The sequence below is a fragment of the Falco naumanni genome, chromosome 10, assembly GCF_017639655.2.
Source record: "Falco naumanni isolate bFalNau1 chromosome 10, bFalNau1.pat, whole genome shotgun sequence".
In the NCBI taxonomy this organism is placed as follows: Eukaryota; Metazoa; Chordata; class Aves; order Falconiformes; family Falconidae; genus Falco; species Falco naumanni.
This window is the reverse complement of record NC_054063.1, coordinates 4071524-4092906: the sequence shown is the minus strand read 5'-3', so window position 1 is coordinate 4092906 and position 21383 is coordinate 4071524. Positions and strand designations below refer to the sequence as shown.

Below are 21383 nucleotides of genomic sequence, written 5' to 3'. Positions count from 1 at the left end.
AGCATCCCCGGCGTTGGGGGGGGGGGGGCCCTGACATCCTTGAGCATCCCCGGCGTTGGGGGGGGGGGGCCCTGACATCCTTGAGCATCCCTGGCGTTGGGGGGTGGGCCCTGACATCCTTGAGCATCTCTGGCGTTGGGGGGTGGGCCCTGACATCCTTGAGCATCCCCGGCGTTGGGGGGGGGGCTGACATCCTTGAGCATCCCCGGCGTTGGGGGGGGGCTGACATCCTTGAGCATCCCTGGCGTTGGGGGGGGGCTGACATCCTTGAGCATCCCCGGTGTTGGGGGGGGGGCCTGACATCCTTGAGCATCCCTGGCGTTGGGGGGGAGGCGAGGAAGCCCACAGCCTGGCTGGCTTGCTGGGCTCCTGGCTGCTTTGTCCTGAAGCCCCCCGGGGGAGGACGAACTCTTTTCCCTGAGGTTCCTGTAAGACAAAAGGCAAAGTGATACAAACCACAACAGCTTCCACTCTAAAAATACCATAAAAGGCTGCGTCCTTCGGAGCTGGGCATGGGAGCAGCTCCCACCCACATTGCTGCAGCGTGAGTCACTGGGCGATCCAACTGCTCTCCCTGTGGATGCCCGGCTGAAGATGTGGTGAGGAGCAGAGGGAGGAAGAGGAACCGCTCCGTAGCGCTGTGGAAGTGATGAAGAGTTACAAAGAAGAGGATGACACGCAGGCAAACATGAACTCAACTGAACTGCCAGATGGTTTTGCTTTCATTCGTGGGTTTTTTTGTTTGTTTTTTGAGAACTTCCAGCAAATGCTGCTTGCTGACGATTTGAGCTTCAGGGGGTTGCAGCCAAGAGTCTTCTGAACATGCAGAACCCCCCCAGTTTGCTTTTAGGAGGCACAGTAATTGCCACATGAACAACATGAAGCTGGGAAACCCCTCTGATCTGGAAGTATGTTTTATTTACTCTCTTTAAGAAAAACGTTTCTCTCCCTATCCTCCCTCCTTGTCTTCATCCTCCTGTCCCCTACCCCGGAGCAGCAAGAGGCTGCGCTTCCTTGTGACAGGTGGTTTATAAACACATCTCCCTTACGTCACATGCCGCTCTCCCCCCATGCTTTTTATCCGACCTATGCAGGTATTAGGGAGAAAACTGGGTTTGTTTTGGTTTCTTTCCTGAGTCACCACCCACCTGCCCTGCCCCGGCAGTGGGACGGTTATTGTCTTCCCTTTCCCTTCCCTCCTGCTTGACATCTTGGCTATCGGGGTTTACCGGATTAAGTTTGTCAGTGGGAAATTCTATAAAAAGCTTCCTTTATTTAGACACCAGCCCAGTAATGACATCATGCGGACACAGTCTTCCAAGTTCCTCAGAGCCGAGCGGGTTGGAGGGAGGTGGTGGCTGTGAAGCTGAGCCCTGGCCCAGTGCATCTATGTGGTCCTGCTTGGTGGCTCTCCAAAGTCCCCCCAGCCTTCCTCCCCCCGGCAGGGGGGCGCAGGGGGCTCCCCAGCACACCGAGCCACCTCCTTTAGCAAACTTTTTAACACTCTAACTTAGCTGCGGTTTTCTCCCTGCTCATCGCTTTCAGGTTAGTCCTCGGAAGGGCTTTTTGGTGGGTACTCACCCTGACTTCTCAGGGGGGCAGGACGCTTGCACGCTCGACGTCGGCGATGCTGCTAAATTTTGCGTCGGGCCAAGTTCAGTGACTTGCACAGGGGAGCAGGTGGGCTGAAGGGCCGCACGCCTGCGGGGACAGGCAGGGAGCAGGACAGGGACAGGCAGGGAGCAGGACACGGCCACGCGTGGGATGTGCTGCTTGTTTCACGGCGGAGGAAAGGGGGCAGCTTGGGGGGGGGGGGGGGGGGCAGCGGGGCAAGGGTTGGCCGCCGAAGCAATGGACTGACAAAATTATTTCTGATGTGCGTGTGGTTTCTTTAAAAAGTACTGGTTTGAGTTCTGGACCTGCTGAAGAAGTTATTCCTGGGTTTTGTTTACATCTTTGGAGGAAAAAGCATGCTGTGGTGTGCGAACCGTCCCCTTGAACATGCTCAGTTTGTTGAAGTGTTAGCACAGACATTCCCTTACCTGCCTGCAGTAATTCCTGGAGGATTTTTTCTACGTGATCAATAAACAGGAGGTTATTTAAGCAAAGAAATGGTACAAAATTCTCTGCTGGGGGGCACTGAATTGACTCCCTTTATTCTGCTCATCCTGTTGATGGAAGCCGTCAGGTTGCCGTACGGAATGGCTGTTTTGCTGTCCACTGAACATTGTTCATACCCTTTGGAGCTGGGAGGATTTTGGGCAGCAGACTGAGTAACCGATTCAGTCTGTCCATAATGCAGATTTTTCCAGTCCTACCTAGGATTTGGGTCAGATGAGACGCCGTTTCCAGCCCTGTGCTGATGCTTGTTGCCACTCTGAATGTTGACGTTACCTCCTTCCCACGTTCTCCACCTTGATACTCTGAAATATTAAAAAATAAAAATAAATCCATATTGCACAAACACTCAGCAACTCGGTATGGGTAGCCAAAATACTTTGTTCTCTTTAGAAAGTTATTTTGCAAAGTGAGAGGTGGTGCTCGAAGAAAGTGCAGGTTTGCAGCGCCAGTTCCAGATGGTGCCTCACCATCAGGTGGCACAGAAAAGTGGGGTCTTTGAGGCAGCGAACAAGGTCTTTTTGCAAGGTCTCTTGTGTTCCCTGGCCAGAAAGTCCAGTGTTCAAAATACCACCTTAATTAAAAAGCAAACAAACATGTTTTTACCATTGGGAAGTGACATCTGATAATGTTTTCTTGATAGAAGGGGTGTGGGGATTGGGTATTTTTAGCTTCAGCTATTTTCAAGTTGTTGTTCTTTTATGACCTTCTCTTCATAATACATTTCTCTTAACGCTTTCTTTAATGTTTTTGTAGCTCCAGAAGGTTTTTCAGCCAAAGGCGTGTTGCTGGGGGGAGGAGCGGCCCACAGGCAGGAGAACTGTGGAAATCTGTTTGCTGGTGGGTTTTGGTGCCCAGCGCGATGCTGGCATCGGGCACATCTCGTGAGGGACCTTTCCCGGGTCGGAGGGGGGCGGCTTGTGCTTCAGCTATTCCCCCAGCTGCAGCAGCTAGAAGATGACCCCTGCCTGCTTCTTAAAAGCAGTTGAGAATGGGATCAAAAACCGAATTTGGATGAGTTTAACAGGTTGGAAGAGGAAAGCTTGGAGAGAGCAGTGACGTCCTGCTGGAGATGCTGTGGTACAGGAATCCCATGGGAGGGCAGGGGTCTTACATTTCAGTCTTTGTGTGGTGGTTTGGGCTGTGGCTGACTGTCTGCAGACACTTGGGACTTGCCTGCAAGTGGTGTTGTCCCTGGGGTGATAAAAGAGCCAACAAATTCCCATGCCAAGCCTGAAGGTCACCTTCGTCAGCCCCCGGGCTGCTGGGCTTCGCCTTGCCTGGTGTCTGGGGACCAAAAGGCCAGCGCAGACCCTGGGGGTCAGGTGAGCCAGGCCTGGGCTAGCACAGACATCAGGGTGGCCGTGAAAAAGCCGCTCAAAGAGCGGTGCTGTGAGAAGCAGGCGAGGACAGGCGTTCTCAGGTTAGGCTGCTGATGCCGTCTTGTCTCTAGGTAGTCACCAGGGCAGATGGTTGGGCTTGCTGAGGTGGACCGTGTGGTTCGGTGTTTCTCCACGCTTGCCGTCAGGGGAGGAAGGCAGTTAAATGAGCATAGGTAAGAAGCACATGCCAAGGGAATGCAGGCGGGAGGAAGGACAGGCAGGAGGTGGCCGTGCTGCATCCACGGCGTCGCGGTGGTGCTGGAGGGGCGCCTGGCTTAGCCTGAGCCTGGGGAAGGGACGAGGAAGGTCTTTAAGTGCTTCTTGTTTATATGTTTTTCTCATTACCCAAATCAGCGACGAGGAGTTTCTGCAAACTGGCAATAAATGAACTGAAGGAAACCTTCCCTGAGCTGAGGCTGTGTTGCTTGCCGACGCGTCCTTTCACATGGTGGTGCCCTTTTAGCGACCACAAGCCCCATCAGAAATGACAGTCCAGCTTGTGGAAGGTGTTGACACCGCATGCGGTCGCTGGCCCGGCCTTGAATCAGAAAAAATAAAAGGGCGGCCGCTCCCTGGAACACAGAGCCCACATCCCATGGCCACTGTGGGGTACGGGCGTGCTTGCAAGCCCCATGGCTGGGCAGGACCTGCTGTGCTAAAGAGCACCTTGCCTGGAGGAGTTTATGGATCATTCAACACCAGAAACTGGCCAAAGTGCTGTGTTTTGTTGGTTTTTTTTCTTTTAAATATATTTTGTTTTATTTCCCCTGATGGTATTGGACCGAGAATTCACTCGTTTACTTTGAAGCTCATGCTTTTAAAATCTGTTCAGTCTGCAGTAGAGGCTCACGCCAAAGGGATTGCCGGAGGTAAGACCTGACCTCTCCTCTCCTGGCTGAGACCCCCTGCCAGCCCTCCCGGTGGGTGCTGCAGCGCTGGTGCCGAGCCCCGCAGGAGCGCGTTGCCTGCGACCCCACACTTCCCCTTGCATCGGTTTCGGGGTACCGAGCGGCTGGCTGGGTGACACCTCCGTTGCTGGAGCCACCACTGGTGTGTGAGCAGCTGGGGCTGGGCACGGCCGCCGTGGGTGGGTCGCAGCGAGGAGTTTGCAAGGTGCCAGCTGGGGCTGCGGTAGCGGAGTGTATTTCATGTCCTGGGTAACAGTTGGACTTCTGGTGCCCTTTTTGGTTTTAGGACCTGACACTTGATACTCTGCTTAAAAAAAAATTAAATTAAAAATAAAAAGTGACCGAATGTGTACATGCATTCGGTGCTTCGCTTTTATGGGAACTGTGAATTTGGCACCGTCTTTTCCTGTGCCACCTGTGCGTAATTCTGCGTGGCTCGTTGGCCGGAGCGCCGTGGGCTTGGTGCCAGCTGTGGGAGCATTCCCTTTGGTGGCTGAGCAAAAGAGCAGCATCAGCCGGAGTGGAGGTTTCATCCGGGTGGTTTTGGGGTGAAACGTGGTGATAAGGGATCTGGCAGGAAGGAAGCGATGCTGTGGTGAGAAGAGAGGCACAGTGGATGGATGCTCAGGGTATGATGCAGCAGGGACCGGTGGTGGCAGAGTGTCTTCTGGGGATGCTCTGCAGCTGGGAAACGGGGGCAGCTGCCCGGAGCCGGGTCGGTGGGGCAGAGCTTCAAGCTCTCTCCAAGCCGGGCAGTGGAGCATCCCTGCTCCTGGAGGAGGTGTGGAGTGGGCAGTCCCCCCCAGGGACGGGAAGGGCAGGCTCGGGCTGCGCTGCGTCCAGGCTGGATTTGCCAGGTGGGCATATCCAAAGTGCCTCTGTCCCAGGTCACCCCCTGCAGCTCGTCTTTGGGAGCCAGCCTGTTATTCTACTGGAAACCCTTCCGAAACAAGGAGGGGAGAAACAGTCTGGGAAAGCAAATAATTTTCTGATAACGGTGAGCAAGAGTACAAGCTTTTGTTTTCTGTCAATTGAAGGAAGTGGGAGAAACACGTAATAACTTTAGCGCAGCGCCGGCTTTACTGCTGCAAAAGAGATTGAGTGCTCGCCCTCCTGGAGCGAGGTCCTGGGGGAGGGTCTGGCGGGGGGGGTATCCTAGGGAGAGGCCAGGCTGCTTGGGGAAGGTGGGCAGGGCGCTGCTTTTGTTTTGCTGTGGCTGTGCATCTGCCTGAAGGTGCTGAAGGTGCAAGCCGAGCTGGGAATCCAGGTCTGGGCTCGGGTGGGAACTGGGAAGACAGACTCCTTGGTTTGTGTCAGCCAGGACAAAGCATCTGTGCTTTAAATTAAAGGGCGGGCTCACAGGGGCCCCTCTACTCAGCTAAGGGTGGTGACAAGGAGCGAACCAGCTCTGATCGCTGCTCTCTGGAAAAATCCTTCCTGCTAAACGACTTGATATTTTGGAAAAATGAACTGTAAAAAACTCCCGTGCAATTGCCCTTCTATGTTGAAGTCTTACCTGAAGGCCTGCAGGCACCTTCTAACTTGAGCACGGATCATCTTCTTGCTGGCCCCACTCTTTACCTCGGGGGAATAAAAAAAGCATTGGGTTTGGTGGGGGTTTTTTTGTGCCTTTCCTATCAAGGCACCCTCCGCTGCCCTCAGATGCTTATTTATTGACAAATCCCCTTTTCCAAGCTTTCTTGCACAGTGCCAAGTCCAGCCGTGCTTCAGTAGAGCTTCTGCTCTCCCAGGTTTTGTTCTTGGAATGGGAAGATTCCCATTCCCCAAGCTGCCGAGGAAATCATCGTCCTGCTTGCATATGTCTTTTGTAGCAATTAGTTGAAATGTTGTAAGTGAACTGTTTTAGGTGAACTGTCTAGTTGTTGCTTTGTTGGGTGATTGTTAAAGCATTTTCAGGATAAATGCATCTTTTGTTCAAATTATCTTTTTCTTTAGAATTTTTTTATTTAGCTGAGCATGTCTGCAGCTAACTAGGACTGCATCTTGGAACGCAGGTGATATCTGAGTTGTGTTCATTTATTTCCTGGAGAGACCAGCATCTGCTGCTGCTTCTACGGGCAGCTTCGCACGCGTCTCCGTCGTACCAAATGCTTGGCTTGCTATCACTGCTGCAGGCTCTCATCCGCTTAAACTTCTCCCTCTGCTTTTTATGTCGTCGGAGAAGGCATTTTGTAACGTTTTTAGCTCTTCCATGTGTACTGTCGCCTTCCCCGTGCAAGCTCAAGCTGTCACTGGAAAAACCTTTCTCAAATATTTTCATGAACAGACTTGAGCCTGCAGTGGTCCCCTTTGACTCGCTGTTATCCAGCTTCCGTTCCTGTTACTCACGTCAGAAATGCTGAGGACACGGAAAACAGTAATTGTAGGTAATAGATCCACTGTGGGTTTAAGCATTGTATTTTCTAAAGTTCCTTGTGTTGTTTTCTCAAGCATATCTGATTGAAGGTGCTGCCTGAGTGCCTCTGAAACGCTAGGAATGGGAGGATGGTGCCAGGTTGGATGTCTTGCCCATGTCACCTGGCTCACTGGGCTGTACATCCCCGCAGGTGCCGGCCTCCCTGGTGGCACCTGCGGGGTCAGGTCCACACGAGACCAGCTCGGGGCTCCAGGTGCCACCTTTGCGTCCCTCGTGGGGCAAAATGAGGGATGAGCCAGATGACATGCTGGGGTGCAGTGTTCTCCCCCCAAAGGCAAGCTGAATTCCTGCCTTTCCTCGACGTTGGGATCGTGGCAGGAGGTTTCCAAACCCGAGGTGGGAAGAGGCTGAGTCGGCAAACCTGAGGCTGTGGCTCACGCTGGTTTGAGGTGGCGGGGGGATGCTGAGGCTGTGCACTGTTACATGGTGGTAGGTGCCACCAAGCGTGGCAGTCATCTGTCATCCCTCCGAGGGGGTGTGCGTGCCGGGGGCTCGGCCTGGCTGCTGGGGGGTGGGGGAAGGTGCTGCCATCGCGGTGAGGCCCGTGAGACGGCAGCGTGGTGACATGGGCGCTCCTCACCAAGCCCCTCGGGGGCCGGTGTTCAGCAGCCCCAAGTGCCGAGGGTGTGCTTGCCAGGGAAAAAAGTGTTGTTGGGGTCTTTCAGGGTGAGCGTGGGGCTGCTGAAGGAGGGGGGGAAAATCATTTTATCCACCAAGCCATGTGGACAGGCACCAGCTGTGCGCCCACTGTGCTGGGGGTGGCGCGGCTGTGCTCTGGGGCTGGGGGCTCCCCACGGCAGTGGTGGGGAGACGTGCTCCATGCCTGCGCGGGGTTGTGCTTGGCAGGAAGGGCTCCGGCCGCGGTTTTGGGAGCACTGCATCGGCTGCTGTTGGTGGCCAGGAGCTGGTGCTGCTCGGCACTGGTCACTGCCCGGCGTGGCACCTCACCAGTTGCCGGCTACCAGTTCTGGGCCCGTACCAGTGGCTGGGAGACTTGCATCCTCTTCCACACATAGCTTTTACCAGCACCAACCCACCCGGCTGCACTTCCACCGCTCCCCTGAGCATCATTTTGTTGCACTTGTATCCCCGAGTGTCATTTAATTGCATTTGTATCGCTGAGCATCGTTTTGTTGTGCTTGTATCGCTGAGCATCGTTTTGTTGCGCTTGTATCGCTGAGCATCGTTTCGTTGTGCTTGTATCGCTGAGCATCGTTTCGTTGTGCTTGTATCGCTGAGCATCGTTTCGTTGTGCTTGTATCGCTGAGCATCGTTTCGTTGTGCTTGTATCGCTGAGCATCGTTTCGTTGTGCTTGTATCGCTGAGCATCGTTTCGTTGTGCTTGTATTGCTGAGCATCGTTTCGTTGTGCTTGTATTGCTGAGCATCATTTCGTCACGCTTGTATCGCTGAGCATCATTTTTGTCGCACTTGTATCGCTGAGCATCGTTTCGTCGCGCTTATATATATAAAATAAAGAAACTCTTACTGCAGTGACATGGCCTGCTCCCAAATATCAATGCCATTTCATTTTCCCTGGCTGGAAAGTCACGTGTCTGTCTGTGTTTCAACCCCGGCAGTTTCAATGGATCCATTTTTAGCGTCAGTTTTAGTTTTACGTCGACCACAGTATAACAGTAACAGCCAAATACGTTGTGAATTGTAAGATGCGTTTTGCAGCCCTGACCAAATGACACAGATGTTGAATTCAATGATCTTAGAAAAAAACCCAAAAAGGCATAACAAAACCCCTTGAGTTATTTTTATATTGACTTCTGAGCTGGCAATTTGCTTCTAACAGGGTGTCCTGCACAAGCACTGCTGTTTCGTAAGCTGAAGCATTAAGTCTGCCTTAAGTCTTTGCCTATAAAAACCATTTTATAAACATGTTTTCCACGGAGTGAAGAGGGGAGGACTTCTTGTGTGATCAATTTCCTCAAAGGGAACACAACCATTAAATTTTCTTGTTTATATAAAATGCCACTTTTTTCACAAAAAAAAGAAATAGCAAAAATTCCTGCGGCGGTGCAGTTGGGGTAATTTTAGGAGTTATCAACAAGCAAAAAGGAAGGGAAAGGTTATGTTGTAACTAAAAAAAGATTCTTTTCATACTCCTTAAAGATTTTGTCTCCAAACGCTGTCCTGCGTATGGTTTAAGGCTGTAAAAGCACTTGGGGAGACATTTTCTCAGTACTTTCCAGCATCGGATCAAATACTTCTTGTTTCCCTGAAGTTCTCTGTTGCTGGACATGCTTATGTGGGGCTTTGGTGGAAGAAAAGCCGTTCAGGACAGTTCACCCTTTAGCGTCTGGAGATGCTGTTTGAAGGTAAAACAAGTCCAAGGTCCTGCCAGCAGGGAGTGTCCTCTGCAGAGGCTGCCAAAGACAACTCACTGCTTGGGGTTCTGGGTTTGGAGGCGGTTTGAGCTGATTAAACTCATTAAAACAGCTGAAGGAATGAGGGTGGTACTCAGGACCTCGTTGGAAATACATATTTTCTGAGGGGCTGAGCATTCGTCTGGGTCAGGGTCAGGTTAGTGGCTCAGGCTGCCTCTCCTCCAAAAAACGGGGCGCAGCCAGGGCTCCGGCGAGCGCTGCGAGACCCACACAGCCTAAGTCGCGCTTTAGCTCAGCTTATAGATCGATAACTTAGGAATCATTCCCCTCGATGATGATTTTGGGTGAGTTTTCCACAGACAGGCTTGCGTCCTGTCGTTAGTGGATTTTTAATTTTTTATATATATATATATATAATATTTTAAATTTCTTTTTAATTATTTATTTCATCGGTCTCGAGGGCTTTACGTAATGGTACATGTGTTCTTGCCTTATTTATGGTTTTAAAAAAGACGCCGTCCCCCCGTGCCAAGGAAAGCGCAAGCTGCTGGCAGCACTGTGGCTTATTTTTGTAGCCTTATTCCTTTGGCTAGTGACTGTGGCTAGCTCCGCGGGGCTCGGGGTGGCACTGAGGTACCAGCCGGGCCACGTGGCCTCACCCGCTGCTTTGGGCGTGTGGGAGGTGTGAGTGCCGCTAGCTGGTGGTGGCCGCCTGGCCCAAACAGGGAGTGTTTTAAATAGCAAAAGGAGATGCAATAAGAGCTTTTAGCGGACCCCAAATTGCCATGTAGAGCTGGAGGCAGGAGTGACTGTGGGGACGGTAAAAGGGATGAGTAGCGTGTCCCGTGGTGTTGCTACATGGACCAAAAAGAACAAAATATGGTGTTTTGAGAGGAATGCATGTACATGCGGGGAATGACCAGTGTTGTAGCTTCCTTTAGCTTATGGTTAAAGAAATGTAAACTGCTCTTACAGCCTTAAGCAAACAGAAACAGCTGGTTCCTAAGTTCCGTGTTTATAGAGTTTGTTTCCTGGTAGTGCATCACCTGAAAAAAGGGGATTGCTTCCCCCCCCCCCCCCCCCCCCCCCCCAGCTTTTCTGGCTTTTTTATAGACACTGGAATGGAGAAAGGAGGGAATGAGGACAGAAAACCAGTCTTCGATTCCCAAAGCAGCACATGGACTTTTGCATTCTTCAGCTTACTTCTCTTTTTAAAATGAGAAATCATTTAAATAATGATGTTTTTAAAAAGTGTTAAAATTCATGCATCTTGGGGTTTTTTGTGCTGGGTTTGTTTTGGTTTTTTTTTTGTTTGTTTGTTTGTTTTGGCTCTTCTTGTCTGGAGAAGATGAGTTCCCGTCAAAAGAGCTTTAAAAAAAAAAAAAGTTTGGATGCTCTTTTATTCCCCATGAGGTCTAAAAATAGAAGCTGATGAAGAATTACTTGTAGGCTCGCTGTTCTGCTTGGAGGGTTTAGCTTGTGTTTAAAGCTGCATCTTCTGCCACTGCAACAGCTGAGCGTTGCAGGAGCACCAAGGCTGGGCTTACTGGGTGTAAGCAGGGAGCAGAGCACATCTCTGCACCAGCCTCTTGCTTCCCTCCTCCCGGCTCCATCCTTGGGCAGAAGACCTTAACCCGAGTGCCGAGGCACAGCGCAAGAAACGCCTGTGAAAACGAGAGCGAGACCTAAGTGCTGGGAGCACAGAAAGGATGGTGGGAAGAGGGTTGAGGTTTTATTTACTGGCAGCGCTGCCGTGCGTGCTGGTAGTAGTGAGGCGGGTGGGTAGCATGTAAACGCAGCCTTAGGTAGTTTTTCTAGTTATTTCTGTAATGGAAGTAATTAAAGACTGATATATCTGGGTTTCACGGTATTGCCGTAGTCTAGGAGCGAAGCATCCTCATCGTCGTGTCCATGGCTTGCCGTTGTACTTTGAAAGCTTGGTGCAAGTTGGGAGAGCAGGGGGAAGTGTGTGTAACCTGCACTGCAGTGTGTGTAAGCACATTATAAGCTACTCAGTCATAACACATATGTAATGTAACCTGTGTTATAGGTTTTTTGTTATTTGTATAACTATTGTTATAGATTACTTGATGATAACGGTGGCCACCTCTGAAAGGATGTGAAGTCTTCTGCTCTTCAGAGGCTCCAAGACATTGTGTCCGGGTGCTGGAGGAGTGGCCGTGGGGAAATCTGGCACGGGACAGCCCAGGGACGTGGGGGGATGTCCATTCGGAGGGGCTTGTGAGGGAGGTGAGGGGAGAGGGTGTTACTGAAGCGGCTGCTCACGAGGAAAGTGAGCTGTGCTTCTTTCCCGGGCATCAGTGCGCGCTTCCCATCCCCAGCGCTTGCTGGCTGCAGACAGCAGCATCACACTTCGGGGTGGTGTCTGGATTCCGCGCTTGTGAAACCCATGCGTTGCTTCTATGGGTTGATTCAGGTGAGAATTAGGAACCAGTTTTTAAAAAACGACAGCTAGATGTCGGGCTCCACTGTCCTGCGAACCACGTTAGCTGTTTGGAGGTACCAGGTAGGTGGCTCAGGTGGTGCTGCCGGTGCCAGCTCTTCTGCCGTGCAGCTCGGTGATGGTTGTGTTACTGGTCTTAACCGGGCCAGAGTCCTGGACGAGTGGCCTGGACCCCCCGTTGCATCCCTTGGTGGTGGCAGCGTATGCTCGGATCGGCTGACATCAGGCGTGATGCTGCGCCTTTGGCTTGGGCAAGGGTCGTATCCTGCCTGCTTGAGTTGTCACTAGCACGTGTCTGCTGGTACAAAGGTGTGATGGGCTCAGAGGTCTGCACAGGAAGCCCCTCCATCCCCTGGCACTCAAGAAGACCAGAAAATGGGCTAAAGCACCACCGCCTGCTGCAGCCCAGGAGCCGTCTTGTGCCTGAGCTGAGCATCCCTGGATCAGCACCCTGGATTAGATGACGATGTGCGGCTGGAGGCATGCAGGCTGGTTTCTGGTACCTGGCACGTGTGGTCAGATAGTTGTAAAATTCCTGCCCAGCCCCAAGCTGAATCCCTGCAGCGAATCCTCTGTGTCAGCACAGGGCTGGGCTGGGCTGATGCTGTGAGCTAGGTGGGGAGGAAACTCATCCTGGATAAACCCACCAAATCAACAAAATCCAAGCGTGACCCACACCCGGGGGTTTTCTTGCAGCGTGGGTGACTGTAGTGTCCTTTTTCCCGTTCCAGCCAGGCTGAGGCATTGCCAGGTTGCCCGCTCTGGTGGGACCTGCCTTTCCTCCGCCTGCAGAGACCCCCGGTGCTGGTGAAGGACGGTGCCTCTGCTGTGCCAGAACTGGAAAACTTACCGACTTCTTATTTTCTTTGCAGTGAGCCCGGGGGAAGAGCGGGCCTGCGTGTGCATCACCTCCCACCTTGCCTGTTCCCTCCGCCGCCGGCGGTGAGCCCTCGCGTGCCGGAGGAGCGGTGGGCAGAGCCGCAGCGGTGCGCCTGAAGCCGAAGGGCAGCGGGCTGGTGGGCTGCGGCAGCTGGGGGTCCTCACCACCCCTCGCAGCGGAGACAGCCAGCTCCTGCCAGGTAGATGCCTGCAGGGGAGAGGACAACTGCAGCGGGGCGGATGCATCTGGGCACCTGATAGCAGGCTCAGGTGAGGGCACGTTGCGTGCAGCTGGGTTGCCTCCCCATGCTTTCTCCTCCAAACTCACGAACCGGCTCTGGAGCAGGTGAGAATCGCCCTGGGAGCCATCGTGTGCCGTGGGTACGCGTGCTCGTAGATCGGCAGGATCCCATCTGCGACATTGCTGCATGCTCTGGCTTGCTGGGGCATTGCTGGTGGCATCAAAGCAAGTTGCAGTGGTGGTTGTCGCTGGAGTGTTCCCGTGCCGCTGCTACGGGAGGTGAGCGTGGTTTTATCCAGCGTGACATCCAGTGCAGGTCTGGATACAATGCGAGTTTACTGGGATAGGAACTTGTTTGAATTTTCCGTTAACACGGATAAAGTGATCTGTGGGCGGTCATTTTCAAAGACCCCCGAGACAGTTAAAACATAAACCTCCTTGCAATTCAGCTGGCTTAGTGCTCCGTACGCTCTAAAAAAAACAACCCAGAAGAGCTCGCTTGTGTGCTCTTGAGTTTTTGTTGTAGTCAAGGAAGTAAACATGCAAACAGGATCTCCTGTATCTGGGCTCGTCCTGCTTGATAGTAGTTTAATTCCTGGAGTCGTAGCTCACTTTGGGAGTGCAGGGATCTCCTCGTGGCAGCGGGGCTGCCAGCGAGGGCCAGCTTTGGACTGGTGGCGTGTTGCTGGAAAGCAGGTGCCTGGCCAGGGCACTTGCCGCTGGGCTTGCTACGGAGGGCGGGCAACAGAAGTCCTGGATGCAAAGACCTTGTCCCCTTGGGGATTGCAGCTTTGGGTTTCCAGTAAAAAAAAAATATCCTGTGGCAGCTGTGCTGATGGAGGGAGGGATGTTGGCCGGGGCTGGTACTAAGACCTGCGGAGCAGCTCGACTTCCGCGCAGGGAGCGGGTCTGGCGCGGGGCCATCACTTCCCCCTCCGGCTCGTCACCTCCCGGGCACGCAGCCCTGCGGGGCAGTGCCTGCCGGCAGCAGCCCAGCCTGCGCCTCCTCTTCGGTGGCTTCGTGGGAGGCTTTGAGGTTTCCTCGGGCCGTGGCGATGCCGTCGGGGCGCACCCGAAGCCGTGCTCGTTTTGGCTGCACTGGGTAGGTACGTGCGGCGCTGTGGCCCCGTGGCTTTGCTGCTGGTGGGCTTCGAGCGCGTGGGAGAAGAGCCTCCGATGGCAGCTCGCCTCGGCTCCCCGCTGCCCCCCACATCATCCCAGGCGGCCGGGATGGGGAGCCTGCTGCCGGTTGGCAGCCCGCGTGCTTTGAAGCATGTCGGGGGGCCTGCTTCGTGTGCTTAAAAACCCACACCGGCAGGGTTTATCCAACGTTTCGCAGCTTGCTTTAGCCGCTTTGTAAGCAGACTGCTGCACCACTTCGCGTGGCCGGGTTTATTCCAGGGTGTGCAAGCGTGTAAGTGGCTGTTACAACTAGCAGTAGCTTTGTGAGTGGGAGCAGTGCTTTGCTGGGGAGCGGTGCAGACTGCAGGTGTGCCTTGTGTGAGGGTCTCACCCCGTAGCAGGTGGTGTATAATAAGCCTTTTCGTTTGCACAGATGCGTAAGCATTTCCCTTAAGCCCGCTCCCCCCATGGGTAGATTGCAGGCTTATAGCATAGACCGCTCAAGGCATAAAACACTGTGTTAAAGTGAGCTTTTAAAATAGAGCTTGAAACAGGAACAGCGACCTGTTGAGTTTCGGCAGTGGTGGCTGTGGTTGTAGTGAGGATGTACCTTTGTGACTTTATTCTACAGCAGTAGCTTCAGTCTGATGCAGGCAGTGTTTTAAGTACAGCATGTCAAAATCTGCCTGCTTTCCCCCCTCCTTCTCTCTATTAACAGCAGTCTTTATTAGTAGTTAATTGGGCGCATTCAGGACTCCAGCACACTTTCACCTAAGCTCGTTTCTCCTTTTTCAGTGACCTTCTGCTTGCACTAGCATGCAGAACAAAAATCACACGCGTTTCCGTGCGCCTGGGTGCAGCTGGGCAGGAGAAACACGCGGTGCTGTGAGAAGCAAAAATACAGATTTTACGGTTTTTCCCCTGGAGGTGGTGCATGCTGAGGAGGGGTGCAGGTGGTTGAGATGACTCTGCTTGGGGGATGTAACTGTTAAAGATTTTGCAACTCGGCTGCATTTGGCTGTACGCCAGCATCGTGCTTGCCTTTAGTTTGCTCTAAGTGGTGGATGCGGTGGGACTGGAGAAACAATTCCAGTCTGTCACCTCCAGTGGCTTGCAGAGATGCTTCTCTACGGTATAAAACGTTTAAAGATTGGGTTCCAGAATATCCCCAAATCCAGCCCGAGGTTGAGAACGTGATGCTATGCTGTATTCTCTAAAAAAGAGGAGGTTTTACTGATACTTTCATTTTCAAAAGCCCTTCTGCCAAGTGACACCGGATCTACAGTTCACCTTGCAGCAAAGTGAAGTTGAGCAATACAGTTCCAATGCTAGTGCAGCCTGACATGTAAAACCCACATGAAACCAGCGTAAAGGCATGTACAACTTCTGTGCTTTCCTCATAAGGAGGTGGAAGGGGCTTGAAGAGACGGAAAATTCAGCAGCTTTGTCTCAGGTGAGTTGCTTGGTGGCATCACCGCAGCTGTTCCAAAGGCTGGGAAGCTGCTTACTGGCCAAGGTGGCAACAGCCAAACTGCTTTGTGAGGAGGGCTGGGGGCGGTGGGGTCTGGAGTCACGGCTGCGGTGAGTTTCTGGGAGGGCATCCCAAGACACGCTGATGTGCAACCACCCACGACCCTCTGCAGCCCCCATCAGCTGGGCTTCTGATGTCTGGGCTCCAGTCAGACCGTTTTGCAGTTTTGGTGGATTAAATCCTGCGTGCGGGTCTCGCGTGGTGGTGGAGTCGAGCGGGAGTTTGTCCCTGGTTTGTATACATTGAGCAGCGAGGAGGGGAGGGCCTGGTGGCGAGCAGAGGGCTGCAGGCGTAGCCTTGGCAGGTGACCTCTCTGGAAAGAGGTGGCAGCATCCTTGTCTTCTGCAGGTGCCGGCCCAGAGGGAGCAAAACCGGCAGGGTAAGCAGGAGCTGCCGTTCCATGGGTGGGGGTGACGGGGGACGTGTCCCCACGCTGTGGCACGAGCAGCGCTGCCACCATACCGTGGGAACGCTTGGTTCCTCTTCTGGGCGGCAAGCAGGCTCGCAACATGCGGTGGGTGACGGGTGGGCAGAGGTTCCCACGCGCCCGGCCAGGCTGGTCCCGGCAGGGGCCACCTCACGTGGGGCAGCGGGTGGCGTCTGACTGGGAAAAATACGGGACTTTGCTGGAGGGTTGTAATGGTAAATCTGATTTATGGATATTAGGGTTTGCACCCAGTCTGGGATTTCTGATGCAGGCGCTTTCTTTCCGCTGCTGGTACTTGAGATCCCGGCTGGTGAATTAATTTCTGGAAAGTTGCCCTCATCCACCGTTCGGAGCTTTTATTTCAGCTGGCATTCCGTGTGGGTAGGCGGTACCATGTGGCGCCATTAAGCATCTTTAGCTTTACTGTTGCTGGGATTCATTTTTACTTCCCAAAGTCGTAAACTGGAAGCTGCAAGTTGTAGTGTGAGGGGACAGATGGTGGGAGTTTTCAACTTGTTCTTTTCCAAAGGAACTAGTCGGTAACTTTGTTTCCGGATTGAATTTAAGTGTGCGTGGCTTGGGGCTTTCTGTTGGTTATAGCTGGGAAATTTATCTAATACCGTTCTTGCATGGTTCACGTTCTCTTACATTCCTGTTCATAGCGGCTTCACCTCCTGTGTTTGTCACGGGGGAAAATAACCAAAACTGTTTGCTGGGGGAACAGAGTACTCAAAGGAGAAGATTAGGTGGCAGGCTTAAGAAAGTAATTTTAGTGGTGTATTTAAAAAAAAAAAATAAAAAAAAAATGAAAAAAAGCCTCCGATCTTATATAGGTATATGGAGAAGCGTGCATGGCAGGTACAGTCTGTGCCTATGTATAGGCAGCCTATTTATATCAGCGCAGCATGATGTGTTTTGTCAAGCTTTGCAGAAAATAGATGTCTCGGTAGTTTTCATGTACATAAAGTGTCACTTCCCTCCAGCGAATGCTGTAACTTCGTGGTGTCAAACTACTCTGGTGTTCAGATATGCAGGGAATTAAATAATGGGCATACCTGCACTCAGTGCCTGCGTTCCGCACGGGGTGCCACAGAGCTAAGCTGCATGCTGTCACACCTCCAGGGTGCTCTGAGCATCGCCTGGTGGGGCACGGCACGGCCTTTGCGCTCCAAAAAGCAGCCTCGGGCTCCGCGGAGGCCGGTGCAGCCACTTGCCCTCCCCATCCTTCCCACCGCCAGCGAACCTTTCCAAGCTTTTTCTTTAAACTGGGCCTCTCGCGCTGTTCTAGCAGAAAGAAAACCAGCGTGCTCGTGCCGGGCATGGCTCCTGCGCACAGTCTGGTGTTTCTGGCAGCAGGGAGGCTTCGGGTGCCAGAAGGTCCGTGGCTCCTGCGGTGTAAAGCCTGCCGCGCTACCGAGGCGCTCTTCCTTCGGTTATTCTACTACAGAGTGTGGTCAGAGACTTTCAGAATAATTTCTACTTCATAAATATCTTGAAAAACAGCCCATTTAACTTGACGTACAGTTTATTTTTTCTCTCCAGCCCGCAGAACAGGTGTATTTTCAGCAGCATGTAAAGGGCCCGTGGCTCGTGGTGTTCCCCGGGGTCACTGCTGGGTCAGGTCCTGGTCACCTTATGACCCAGTGGCCTGGGTGAGGGGACAGCACACCCCAGCAAGGTCATGGGTGATATAAACTGGGAGGAGCAGCTGATGCACCAGTAAGCTGTGCTGCCGTTCAGCCAGAGCTGGGCAGGCTGGAGAGCTGGCGGAGAGGGACCTGATGGAGTTCAGCCAAGGCCAGCATAGGGTCCTGCCCCTGGGGAGGGACAGCCCCAGGCACCAGTGTGGAGAAGGACCTGGAAGTGCTGGTGGGCAGCATGTTGCCCGTGGGCCAGCAGTGTGCCCTCGTGGCCAGTGGGATCCTGAGGGGCATCAGGAGCGTGGCCAGCAGGTCGAGGGGGGTGATCCTCCCCCTCTGCTCTGCCCTGGTGAGGCCACATCTGGCGTGCTGTGCCCAGTGCTGGGCTCCCCAGTTCCAGAGGGACAGGGAGCTGCTGGAGAGGGGCTGGCAGAGGTGATGAGGGGATGGAGCATCTCCCGTATGGGGACAGGCTGGGAGAGCTGGGCCTGCCCAGCCTGGGGAAGGGAAGGCTGAGAGGGGATCTCATCGATGCACACACATCTCTCCAGGGCGAGTGCCGACAGGACGGGCCAGGCTCTTCGCAGCGGTGCCCAGCGACAGGACAAGGGGCAACGGGCACAGACTGCAGCACAGGAGGTTCCTTCTGAATGTGAGGAAGAACTTCTTCACCTTGAGGGTGACAGAGCGCTGGGCCAGGCTGCCCAGAGAGGCTGTGGGGTCTCCTTCCCTGGAGACATTCAAACCCCACCTGGACGCGACGCTGCGCACCCTGCTCTAGGTGACCCTGCTTTGGGAGGGGGTAGACGAGAGGATCCCCAGAGGTCCCTTCCCACCCCGACCCGTCTGTGACTCTGTGACCTAATTTGAATTATTTGTCTCCATAACAACCAAAAAACAATGTCAGAAGTGGGGGAGTGAATTTGCATCTGAGTTAAACTTTGCAGAAGAAAGATGTGAGAAGAAGATGCAGATACATTAGGTGACGCCATGAGACAGTTGCTCAGACCTTGCTGCTTTGAAAAATGAGCAAAATTAATGGGAACGTTCGATATAAGAGCTGCAGCTTGGAAAAATAAGACAACAAAATGTACTTTAATACTTCTATCCTTGCTCTGTTTTGATAGTCAATAACGGGGAAGGATACACCTATTCCTGCCATGAATTTACAGAGTTTGCTTTTCCCTGGTGTCTGCATAGATGAGTGTGACGCGGTGAAATGCCGGTGCTGGTGGCTGATGCTGTGTTGTGGCAGAGCTGCCCTGGTAGACCTGATTATTGCGTGTGCTTTAATATTTCTGTCACACTGCTGGCGCCTGGGAGCGATGGCTGCTTTCCGAATGAAGAGTCAGGGAAAGGTGGATCTCCCGGCCGCCTCCATCCGTGCCTGAACGACACGGTGGCAGCAAGCAGGCTGCATCAAGGAGTTGGTAAGATGAGACAAATAATGACTGACAGCTGTCTGAAGGTGCAGAGAAGTGGGCTGATCCTTGGAGACAGCGCTGATGCCCATCATGTCTCCCCCATATTTTTATTAATTGCTGAAGGAAAACCCACATTCTTCAGCTCGTCCCCAGTGCCATGCCTTTGGCTGCTCTGCCTCACCCCATGCCAAGTGCTGCCGGCGAGATGCAGCTTCAGCCAGAAGCTGGGGTAGCATGTTCTACAAGAACCCTTCAGGTTCCTCCTGGAGGGCAGTCAGGGTGGCTCCTGGTGTCCATCAGAGAGCTGCAGCAGCAGCTTGGAGTAACCTTCCTCTCGAGCAGCTGCTGACAGTGTTTATCCATGGGTCGCGGTGCTCCCCTTCTCTGCAAGGAGGTGGGCACCAGTGCTTTGGGCAAGGACCAGCGCGCAGCGACGCAGGAGTTACTTTCCAGCTTTAGATGCAATGCAGGAGTCAACCTGCTCTTCTTTATATTCAAAATTTTGTCGTTTCTTATGAAGTCTGTTCAAGTCTGCTTTCAAGTCTGTTCTGCTATGGGGGATCCCAGATGCTCCAGGGAGCTCCTTTCAAGCTCTACAAGAAACCTCTGGACTGTGTTATTGAAGTTGTTTAACTTTCAGATGTTCCGAGTAAATCACTGGATCATTTGTAATATGGCCGTGGGGAAAATATTTTTAAAGCTGTGTTGGTGGCTTTTAATAGATTTTTCCCAACCCTGCTGAATCTTTTCACAGCAGGGCAATAGGCAAAACCTCCTTAGAGCAGGCAAAATGCCGTCTGCCTTTATAGCAAGCTATTCTAAGAGGATTTCTACTCTTCAGTGTTCCAAGAACTTTTACAAATGCTAAGCTGCTTGCAACTGTGGACTGAGATTACTGTGCCTTGCTGCTGTTGAAATGCGTAGTATCTGCCTGGGACCTGCGGTGAGCTGGCAGGACCCTGAGGGACAGCACCGTGTCGGTGACAATGCAGCGTGATTCCCAGTGCTGGCCCTGTCTGCACCGAGGGGGGTTATAATTTGTAGCGGGAGCGTGGGGAAAAAACTTAAAACTATTGAAAAAAGCTTTAAAAAAAAAAAAAAAGCAACTGATCACTGGGGAAGGGCAGCACCAGGAAGATGTGTAGCCGTGGAGGTGAGGCCATCCCCGCTGCTGCCCGTCCCCGCTGCCGTGGCCGGTACCCAGCTGTGGCAGCATCCCTCCCGTAGCCACCGGCGTCGGTGCCGTGGCCGTTGCGTGGTCTGAGCTGGGCTGGCCGCGACTCCCTGGGGTTTCGGAGAAGGATGCAGCAGACCTTCCCTCTGCTCTCTTCCTTGAGCCTCCCGTGAGGACGGTGGCTCCCTGGGGATTCTGCCTGCCCGTGTTTTCCCCTCCTGGTGTTAGATCAGCCTTTCCTGTGGTGAAGCAGCGGGTTATGGCTTGACAGGGAGGATGCTCCTCTGGGCGTTTGCAAGACAACGCTCAAGCTGCGTTTGACTTGGGAAGTTACCTTGCTCATGTGTACGTGCGTGGGACGAGGCGAGGCAGTGGGCACGGACCTTGGGGAGCTAGACTGGGTCTTGTCCAGACCAAGACTGGTCCATCTCGGGTTAGGTGAGACTCTGCAGCCATCTTGCTGCCGTGTTGTTTTTCTTCTGGGGGTGCGTATAGTAGGTGTTCATCTAGAGGCCAATTCACTTGTTGCGTGCACGCTTCAGCAGGCAAAACCTTCTCTTTGGTTTCTCCTTCGATGCTAAATCTGCCTTCAGATGCCTCTATACAAAGCATCTCGGGGCTCCACATCCATAGCTTGGGGCAAGAGCGTGGTGGTTTGCTGCCAGCCCCACGCGGTTTGCATGGGTTTGCAGCGCCCCGTGCAGCGCCAGGGCTCTGTGCCCGGTGTGCCGGTCTGCGTTTGAAAGCACAGTGTCTGCCGTACAGGCACGTGTGTGCCTAAGAACAGAGGGATGGCGCCTCATCTCCCGGCAGAGATGCTTCCCCCTTGCTCAGATTCGGCGTGTCCTCATGCCGAGAGCGGGGAGCTGGCGCACAGCGTGCCGGCAAGCTCCGTGCAAGCTCCGTGCAAGGGCTTTCCACCCTCAGCCTGATTTTACCTGTGGGGGATACAGCTGGAAGCTGAAGTTGTCAGCAAAGCCTTTTTCTATTAGCGCTTTCCTAAAATTTAATTCCTGTGCTGTATACTTACCTTCTTTTCCCTCCCCTTTTTGTTTTTTTCTTGCCTTACAGCTTCTGACATGAAGAAGGACATAGAGTCTTTAATAGCTCAGGAAAAAGCGGAGATCGTTGCCAAGTATGAGAAGGTACCAACTTCGAGTTTCTCCCTGAAATGCTGGCTAAGGCTGAAGCTATTTAATCCGTTAGGAATACTTCAAATAAGAACTTCTGCCTGCCTGCAGACGTCGCCCCAGTAACCCTCATGCCATCAGGCTTCGTGCCAGCTCTCCCTGCCCGCTTCT

At 53.1% G+C, this 21383-nt stretch overlaps 1 protein-coding gene across 6 annotated transcripts in view; it reads left to right on the top strand.

The window, feature by feature from the left end:
* Positions 1-21383, top strand: part of LOC121094654 (USP6 N-terminal-like protein) — an 82725-nt gene that overhangs the window by 35072 nt on the left and 26270 nt on the right. For 2 of the 6 annotated variants that reach the window (XM_040608579.1, XM_040608578.1), the window contains exons 3-4: positions 12517-12869; positions 21154-21227. In XM_040608579.1, the coding sequence (XP_040464513.1) occupies positions 12830-12869; positions 21154-21227 (114 nt within the window). In that variant the 5' untranslated portion in view covers positions 12517-12829. Of the gene's footprint in view, positions 1-12516; positions 12870-12929; positions 13044-15141; positions 15340-21153; positions 21228-21383 lie in introns of those variants that run through there. The other 4 variants (XM_040608581.1, XM_040608580.1, XM_040608584.1 and 1 more) reach the window with 4 other exon arrangements.